This window comes from Portunus trituberculatus, chromosome 48 (genome assembly GCF_017591435.1).
Source record: "Portunus trituberculatus isolate SZX2019 chromosome 48, ASM1759143v1, whole genome shotgun sequence".
NCBI classification, from domain to species: domain Eukaryota; kingdom Metazoa; phylum Arthropoda; class Malacostraca; order Decapoda; family Portunidae; genus Portunus; species Portunus trituberculatus.
Window position 1 is genome coordinate 10,063,425 of NC_059302.1, and position 10,000 is coordinate 10,073,424.

Below are 10,000 nucleotides of genomic sequence, written 5' to 3' on the forward strand. Positions count from 1 at the left end.
AGGGGCCACACATTAAGAGGCTTGCCCATTTGCCTCGCCGCTTACCGGGACCCGAACCCGGCCCTCTCGATTGTGAGTCGAGCGTGCTAACCACTACACTACGCGGTGTGTGTGTGTGTGTGTGTGTGTGTGTGTGTGTGTGTGTGTGTGTGTGTGTGTGTGTGTGTGTGTGTGTGTGTTTAGTCTTAATCCTTTCAGTACTATGACGCATTTTTACATTCATTCTACTTACTATATGATGATTTTATACAGCTTCAAAAGTTATGCAGGATATGAAATAATGAAGACTGGCCATTAATCTTCTGACCGACATAAACCCTTTCTAAAGTAAATAAAATTGTCTAATCGTACCCAAAACTCGTGGTAAAAATGTGTAAAAATGATGTTCTCCTTGATGAAATAGAATACTTGTTTGTCATTAGAATAATGAAAATATACTTGGGAACTCTACTTATTATTTTTTAGAATGTGTTAATTTGTTCGTACTTGTGTGTGTTTGTTCTTGAAGGTGTTATCTTTGGTAATGATAAAATCCTTGGTAAGTTATTAGTGGAATCACGAGATCGTACTTGGAAATTCTAATTGTCTTTCTTCACAGTGTGTTATTATGTATTTATGTGTGCTTTTCTTGTTCTTATGGCTGTATTTCCTATTGTAGATTCAGATTACTTAAACTGTCACTGCAATTATATAAGAGAAAAAAATATGTTTGAAGACAACAAATAATTTCTACTGGAGTATATCAACGAGTTCTGATAGATGTTTATTTCGTTACTACTGTTACTTATCCCCCATTATTGATACAGAATAATTGATCACTGGTACATGAAAACACCCTTGAAAACTAAGGACTTTCATTAGAATCTGTTCAAAATGGTGGAAAGTAAAAATGTAGAAAATCTCTATTTCTTAAACGCTTTCTTCTCTCATCTTGGTAACTTTTGAGATGATGTAGATTGCAGAGTGACGTATGGGTATTTCAAGGACGTTGTTTTTTTATGGTTTTAGTAAATGTTGATGAAGGATTCTGCATTATCAGTAGAGAGAGACGCTTGAGAACACAACCAACCATCCCTGTGACCTTTGAAAATGGTCATTATAAAACAAAGGGGGCTTGAACATACAAGTGAAAGTGCAATATGGTGTAGTCTCCCACAAATAGTGTCGGAAGGGCCAAGAGGTCTGCTGTTATATATTTTTTGATCCATTCCTTTGTGTTCTTTTGTTTCCATTTGTGTCATTCATCTTCCTCTGTGTCCATGGCTGCATTGTTCCCTAGAGTTAGTGTCGTGATTGTTGTTTCCAAAGCTGCTTATTCTTTTATCACTTTTTACCCTGTTATGTCTGGAATCGATGAAATATTACTTTCCCTCTATATAAAAAAAAACACATCCTCCCGACCCCTCTTTTTTCCCCTCTTTCCCGCACAGCACTGCTTCGAATGTTTGTTTTTTCTTCCTACTTTTCATAGTTTTGTTATTTCTAAGCCTATTAATATAAGCCTGTTATGGATTTTCTCTTTCTGTTTGTGTCGTGTCTTTTCTCTCGTCTTCCCCGCAGTACTGTTTCCAAGGTCCTACATTTCGTTCAGGTTTCATGGTCTTGTTTTCTTAAGCTTTCTGTGAGTGTTTCCTTTTTCCACCTGTAACCTTCCAAGTACGTTGAAGATTTTCCATTCCACACCGTTCTCGTTTTTCTTTTTTTATTTTCTCGTTCAGTATTTCTTTCAATATGTTTTTTACTCATCCTGTATACACTTGTTATTTTTTGTAGCATTACCAGATTGTTCCGAAGACTTCCCTCACTTTTCATCTATTTAGGTTATTTTTTTTCGATTTTTTTTCTATACACGTGTTATGGAGAGTGACATAAAGAGGGAGGGAAAAAAATCGTTCGTTCCTTCTCTCTCTCTCTCTCTCTCTCTCTCTCTCTCTCTCTCTCTCTCTCTCTCTCTCTCTCTCTCTCTCTCTCCACCTAATCCTGAGAAGAATAGAAAGAATAAAATGTGGAAGAAATGGTCAGTTTGATAGGTGATGTCATTTTAGTACTACGCTTTTGAAATTTGACTCCTGACATTCTATTTTGCTTGCCATGTCACTATACGGTGTGTGGTAACGAGAAGAGCAAGGAACAAACAGTAGCAACTTAAGCAAATGGATTCTGGCTAAAAGCAGAAACGCAAACACACAACAAATTCAGATTCAGATTCAGATTTATTGACCACAGAATCAAAAAATACAATTAAATATAGTCACACACACACACACACACACACACACACACACACACACACACACACACACACACACACACACACACACACACGGAAAAAAAATATAAAACCTCTAAGTGAAATAAACGTAACATGATAAAAAGAGGAAACTCACACACATAAATACTAAGAAAGGCAACATAAACACAAGCTGAAAAAAAGAGTAACAAATACGCAACATGTTCAAAGAAAATACATTAAAAAGAACCTTGACAAACAATTCAAAAGGAGGAAAAAATATATATATATACGATAGAAAAACTCAACCAATTTTATTTATTTATTTATTTTTTTTTTTTTTTTGGGGGGGCGAGGTTTCTAATAATGCACATGTTCAAGATTATTTCTCGATTTTCTGGTACTTGTTATTTGTACGCTTTCATTTCTCTCTGCAACCACACCAGCCTGTCTCCACACCAGCTGGCGTCTCTCTGCCCTTTGTTCACTTCACAGCATTCTATTCAGCGGCAATATTCTCTTGTTATTTTCATGCCCTTTGTTAAGCTGTATTATTGTGACCTCACCAGCACACATTATATCTCTCTATTTTGATTGTTTTGTTTTCAAGGTAGTCTATTATGAATGCTTCTTTTTCAGTATATCTCTCAGCCTCTATCTCTCTCTCTCTCTCTCTCTCTCTCTCTCTCTCTCTCTCTCTCTCTCTCTCTCTCTCTCTCTCTCTCTCTCTCTGTGTGTGTGTTGTGTTTTTTTTATCGTCAATTTTTTTTCAATTTTGCTGTATTTGTTTTTTTCATTTAGTTATTTTTAGTTCTTTTATTCTTTTTTTTCGTCTTGTCTTCCTGTTCTGAAAAAAAAAAAGTTTAATGAAACAGGAACCGCTATGTTATATTCTTTCTCTTTCTCACTTTGTAAACGTATCTTTCCTATTTGTTTATTGTTTACGGAGTGCTTGAGAAACATGGATCTGGTCTGTAATGGCTGTCTGTCTGTCTCTGCAACCATTAACTGACTTGAATAAAAAAAAAAGTTGCTGTTTGAAAAAGTGAGGAAAGTTTCGAGTGACCTTTTCAGCTGGTAGACGTTTTACGCAGCTCCATACAAACACATAAAATATAAAACACAAAGGCAATGCAAGAAGAGATCAGGTCTGTACGTTGTAGTAAAATGAACGTGTCTGTATCCACCTTCCATTCGCATCCATAAAGTTTCTCTTGTATTTTAAACCTTTGTCATTATCTCGACACTAACAACTTTATTACTGAGTCCATCCCATTTGTCTCTTGCTATCTAAGGACCAATTTCCTGCATTTTTTCATTGATTTATTCATTTTTCCTTTTTTCATTATAACTTCATCAAGCCTGACCCTGTTATTTTACTTGTATTACTCTTGTTATATTCTGCATACCACTTACACAAGCCTTAATAAATCTCTTAATCTAATCTCACGGGTCTATCTTTTGTTTAAACACCGTCTCTGTATTCAGCGCCACCATTTTAGATCTGCTTGTAATTCCAGAGTGTCTCGTTCCTGTAACCTCATAGGCCAGTTATATGACGCTCTCTTTCCCGCCTCGCTTTCCCTCTCATTGCCCCAGAGCTGCGTGTCCCGTCCTTCCCCTTGCCAGGCTGTTTTACGAGCGTTTTTTCCCAACCTTTACCTGCCTGTGTTAATTCCCCGCCTCTTTTTCCTTGCCATTAACGTTACAAGGTAGTTTCCTGGGATTTATTTTCCTTTACCTTGCACTTTCTTTCCTGTTTCCTTTCCTTCTGTTTCCGTACTGAGTGATAAAAGTGGTTTGGCTTATTTTTTTTTTTTTTAGTTCTTTTTTCTTAGCGTATAAGATGGAGTCGTGTAAAACATGTAAGACAGATGTTTCTTTGTACGTTTGTTTGTGTCGTTCTTTCTTTATCTGTTTGTCTATTTATTTGTTACCTATCTATTTAATTGAATACTTAATTAAAGTGTTTTTGAGATTCATAATTCATTTGGTCACAATTTTTCAATATGATGTTCCCTGTACGTTGATGTTTTTAGTGATTTTTTTCCAGTGTAATGTTCCTAGTGTGGCCAGTGCTATGTTCCTTGTATAACTCTGCCGGTATGTTGTGTTATGATGTTCCTAGTGTAGCATTCCCGGTATGTTCACTATTGAAGATCGTAAGAGACGGAACGAGAGGGCAGTGAATGAGAGAATCAAGTCTGAGAAGAGAGGAATCGATGAGACGGGCGGCTTTGAGGGCTGCGTGACGTGAATCCTGGAAATGTAGGAATTGTGCTTCATATTTGGGAGGATAAGGCGTGTATTGAGTAAGCGACTGACGGGAGAGGAAGGAAAGGTATTAGCGGATGTATTTCACTCTCAAAATTCAAAATCTCTAAACCTTAAGGAAATGGTGTAGGTTTTCTCAAAGGTTAGGTATGCAGGTATAAAGCATAACTATAACAAGAGTGACAGGTAAAACAGGTAAAACTTCTCTGCCAGTAATCTGGATGGGGCAAGCAATAACGGCCTCAAACTTGGTAAACTTGATAATCGGTTCTTGTAGCGTTCCTTCTGTTCTTATATTGTTATTTGAAATAGCTAAGTCTATTTAACTATGGTTCGATCATGGATAAAACTCTTAACATTTGGAAAGGTGGTCGTCCGAACTTGCACGCTTTTTCAAATGATAATCGTCTTTCTTAATGGTTGCCTCTTGGTAGCAGAGACAGACTAACTTAAAATTCGGTTCATCTTTTTGCAGCTTCCTTTATTTATATCTCTTCTTATCAAATCCAAATCAGAGGATGACCGAGACCAATTAACCTTTCGTACCTATCTGCCACGTCTTTCCCTAATCACCAGCCACTACGAGACATCTTTCCTTGTTCTGCAGCCACTTCGAAAGATTGTACTGGCTAGAAAATTGCAAAACCCATTCCTTTTATCTTTCTAGTAAATACTTGTAAAAACTCCACGCATTGCTTTTTGTGTTGCGAATCACTACATGTAGCACTGAAAGGCTCAAGGACAGCTAGGAGATCGTCAGTTTACAAAATCGTACTGAAAATCTGAAGGAAAGTTGTGGGCAGATGCGGTTCAGAATATTCCAGCAATGTTTGGATGCTTGAGAGAGACGGGAATTCAGAGCTATTGGTCGGCAGTTTGTAGGATTGCAGCTTTAATTTTTCTCAGGAACAGGTTGAATGAAAGCAGACTTTCACTCAGCAAGAAGGAAGGAAGATGAAAGACTTAAATGGAAGAGCTTGACCGGGCAATATTCCAGTTACCGTCTTATTTATTTCGACAACACTCACTGACGGAAAGAGGAGGAGGAAGAAGGAAAAAGAAGAGAAGGAAGAGGAGGAAGAAGAAAAAAGTAGAGGAATGGGAAGAAGAGAAAGAAAAAGAAGAGGAATAGGAATAAGAAGTGGAAAGGGTAGAAGCTGGAGAGAATAGTGGTGATAGTGAGGAAAAATAAAACGAAGAGAAAAGGAAAAGGAAATAAAAAGGAAAATAATGATGATAAAGAATAAAAAAAGTAAATCAAAACAAAACAAAACACACCATCAGATCATCCATCCTACGCATCCCACTGAAATACAAAACACCCACCAATTTCAGTTTCTCAGATAACACAACGTAACTTATTTTACTTCACTCCTCCACTCACTCCACCCTCCCCTTGCCCCTCCTCCAACTCAGCCTCTGTTCTCCAAGTCTTATCTGCGGCGAGCGATAACGTGAGGCAGTTTCTCCAGCAAGGGTCATCGTGTTTCCTCCCTGTGCTCTCTTATCTTTCTCCCTGATAATGTGACTGAGTTTATCTCCTGCCTTCCTCCCTCCTTGCTTCCCTGCCTCCCTCTGTAACTGCCTCCCTGCTTCCCTCCAGCAATATGGGTTGAGTTGTTTTCTTTTATTTTATCTGTGTTTCTACTTACGAGTGTCTATCTGTTTGTTTTTTCTACTCGTGTATATCCCTGTTTATTTATCTATATGTGTATTTATCTGTTTCTATCTATTTGTTTGTCTATTTATCTATCTATCTATCTGTCTTTCTGTTTATTATTCAGTTATCTAGGTGTTTATTTACGAGTGTCTATCTGTTTGTTTTTCTACTGTGTATTTATATGTGTTTATTTATGTATTTCTGTCTATTTGTTCGTCTATCTGTCTACCTATCTATTTAACTATCTATCTATTCGTTTATTTATTTCTGATGAGATTATTATTCTACATCACTATTTTCGGTGATTATTTGTTTCACTATTTATCATGGCTGTCAGTGGAGTTTATTTTTCTTTCCTTTTTTTTCTATCTTTTTTACTTTTTGCTGTTGGTCTTGGCTCATCCTTGGGAAAAACTGGTAGGATCCTTTTTTGTGGTGAAACTATACCTTTGATTTCCTCGAGTATTTTATCATTTTCTCTTTTAATAATTTGCTGTCTTTATTAACTCTCTCTCTCTCTCTCTCTCTCTCTTTTCTATTGGTTATCTTATCTTTTATGCTATTTTTATCATATCTTTTCTTTTCTAATAATATATTTCCACCATACATTGTTTTAGTTTATCTTAGTTCTTATCTCCAAATTCCCGAGGGAGATTTCTTGAACTATTTTTAGAGCCTCGAGTCACATGGCTGTTGATGTACTGTGTTATTCTTTTATCTTCATAGTCTTACATATTTTTCTCTTTTCCTCCTTTCTTTATTCTTATGGGCAATCGTCTGGGTTTTTTTCTGTTTCACGATCTGTGTTTCGTTTTCATTGTTATGTCTTTACGTTTTCATTTATCACGCGTTCCCAGTTCTCTTATTCTCATTCTTTATCTCTTTATTCCAGCGGGAGGTTGTTTCCTGTTCCTTTCTGACCATCTGTGCCTCTGTCTCTATCTCTTGCACCACTTGTATTGTTATCTCATCTCTAGCAATACGTATTTATTTTATGGTTGTCTCTGTTTTCTGTCTCACAATCTCTACCCTTTCCTCTCTTAAAACGCACCATTGTTAGTTACGTTTACTTTCTATTGCCTTATTTAATCCCTTTCAAATTTGTTCCTCTCTCTCGTCTCTCTCTCTCTCTCTCTCTCTCTCTCTCTCTCTCTCTCTCTCTCTCTCTCTCTCTGTTATCTCTGTTTACCTTTTCATTTTCTCTAAAGATTGTACTGTTTCTCTCACAGACAATACTTAGCCAATTTTTATCTGTAGCAAGCCTCACTATCTACACCAGCCATTACTACTACCTCTTATTCCCTTCTCAATTTTCCCACAAAGCTATGTAATCTCTCTCTGTGCCTCGATCTCCGTCCAGCCTGTCCCTGTGATGGCTGGATCGTGGTAGGCAATGCTGGGTTCGCCGTGGGTGGTTGTCATGTTCAACTGCAGCCTTGTCTTGGCCGTTCATTTCCTTAGAGACACCGAGGCTAGCGTTAGTCTCTCTCTCTCTCTCTCTCTCTCTCTCTCTCTCTCTCTCTCTCTCTCTCTCTCTGCATGTGTCTTGTCTCGCACTATTCTGTTCCTGGCTTGTGTTCTTGCATTGGGAGTTGTTGTTGTTGTTGTTGTTGTTGTGCATCTTCTTGCTCATGTTTCTCCTTTGGTTTCTCTTTCTTCTAAAATTTCTGGTCCTTCTCCTTCTTCTCCTCCTCCTTCTCCTCCTCCTCCTCCCTTCTTCATCCTCCTTCTCCTGCCCTTCCTTCCCCTCCTCCTCCTCCTTTTCTTCTTATCGACATTTTTGTAATTGATATGCTTCTCGTATTCGTTCTTTCTTCTTCCTCTTCTTCTTCTTTTTTTCTTTCTTTTCTTCTTCTTCTTCTTCTTCTTCTTCTTCTTCTTCTTCTTCTTCTTCTTCTTCTTCTTCTTCTTCTTCTTCTTCTCTCTCTTTTCTTCTTCTTCTTCTTCTTCTTCTTCTCTTCTTTCTTCTTCTTCTTCTCTTCTTCTCTCTCTCTCTCTCTCTCTCTCTCTCTCTCTCTCTCTCTCTCTCTCTCTCTCTCTCTCTCTCTCTCTCTCTCTCTCTCTCTCTCTCTCTCTCTCTCTCTCTCTCTCTCTCTCTCTCTCTCTCTCTCTCTCTCTCTCTCTCTCTCTCTCTCTCTCTCTCTCTCTCTCTCTCTCTCTCTCTCTCTCTCTCTCTCTCTCTCTCTCTCTCTCTCTCTCTCTCTCTCTCTCTCTCTCTCTCTCTCTCTCTCTCTCTCTCTCTCTCTCTCTCTCTCTCTCTCTCTCTCTCTCTCTCTCTCTCTCTCTCTCTCTCTCTCTCTCTCTCTCTCTCTCTCTCTCTCTCTCTCTCTCTCTCTCTCTCTCTCTCTCTCTCTCTCTCTCTCTCTCTCTCTCTCTCTCTCTCTCTCTCTCTCTCTCTCTCTCTCTCTCTCTCTCTCAGCTGGGAAGGACACACGCCCAAAGTTTGAGCTGAGGAAGAAGAGTTAATTTCTCCTTGGCGTGACTCGAGCAGGCTGTTTCTCCTCTTCATCGGGGGAAACAAAAGGAGGCGACTCGCACGCAGGAAGTAAGCGAAGGAGAGAAGAAAAGGTAGTGACAGAATATGCGAGGAAATAAATACATACAGGGGCAATGAGCCAATGAAAAATTAATGTGATGCTGAGTTTAGTGGTGAAGATTTGCTTGCGACGCGGAGTGAAAGAAAAATATCATGCAAGTTTATTTGGGAAAGGTTGACGTTGGTGGAGTAAAGGATAGAAGTAAAGAAGAGTTTGAACATTTGCAGAAAGACTGACCGATAAGTGGAGAAATAAGAAATAGAAAGTCGGAGCACAGATATTAAGCTTCTTTTTTTTTATTATGTAAGTTTGGTAAGCTGGCCAGGGGCAACGAAAACTATTAAACAAAAAGGCCCACTTTAGATGCCAGTCCCCGAGCAGGTCCGAGAGAGTTAGCCAAAGGAATGGGATAAATGTCTCGAAAACTCCCTCTTAAGTGAGTTCAGGTCATAGAGTGCAGAGACTGACAAATACGCTAGCTCCTTTATTTACCTTACCTACCTGAGCCACCCGTCCCCATCACCTACCCTATCTAACCGCACGCCACCACCTGCTTCTATATTTCCACCTTCCGATGACTTAAACTCTTTCTAGTGATGATTCATAGACACATATGCATTTCATTCCCTAACCCTCTTTGACCGTATGGGGACTGGCACTTCAGTTGGCCTCTATTTATAGCTATTTTTGTTGCTATTGACCGGTACTCTTCCTACAAAAAAAAAAAAAAAATGTAAAAATAAAAAAAACTCGCTCAGACCAACCCTAGAAACCCCGCAGTAACTCACCTGTCAGAATATACACACTGACGGAGGCGGACTCAGCATTAGCCGGCACGCAGGTGTAATTCCCGGAGTCCGCTGTGGTGGCGCGCGTGAGGATGAGGCGCGAGGTCCTGGAAAGCTTATCAGTAACCACGCTGATGCCGCCCCTCGAGCTGTAGTTGACCAGTGTGGAGCCGCGGTACCAATAGATGTACTGCGGGGGCTCTGGGCTTCCTGTCACCTTGCACGTCAGGTTGATGTTACTGCCGCTCACCATGTGCAGCTCACGAGGGCCCTCCACCTGTGCTGCCGCCTCTGTGGGTGTGAGTTAGGGAGTTGTGTGGGTCACTGATAGGTATATAGATGATGCAGTTGGTTATATAGTGAGATAGGAAGCATATAGATAGGTAAATGGACGTGTAGGAAGGAAGGTAGTTGATGATATGAGTAAATTAATAGATAGAAAGGTATACAGGTAGGATGGATGAGAAGGTAAAAAGGTAGTTAGATATATAGAAGTATTGCTAGATAGAAG

At 39.1% G+C, this 10,000-nt stretch overlaps 1 protein-coding gene across 4 annotated transcripts in view; it reads right to left on the reverse strand.

Annotated features, from left to right (window-relative positions):
* LOC123498718 (hemicentin-1-like) overlaps window positions 1–10,000 on the reverse strand; it is a 131,521-nt gene that overhangs the window by 5,971 nt on the left and 115,550 nt on the right. For all 4 annotated transcript variants that reach the window (XM_045246096.1, XM_045246097.1, XM_045246095.1 and 1 more), the window contains one exon: window positions 9,490–9,780. In XM_045246096.1, the coding sequence (XP_045102031.1) occupies window positions 9,490–9,780 (291 nt within the window). The remainder of the gene's footprint in view (window positions 1–9,489; window positions 9,781–10,000) is intronic.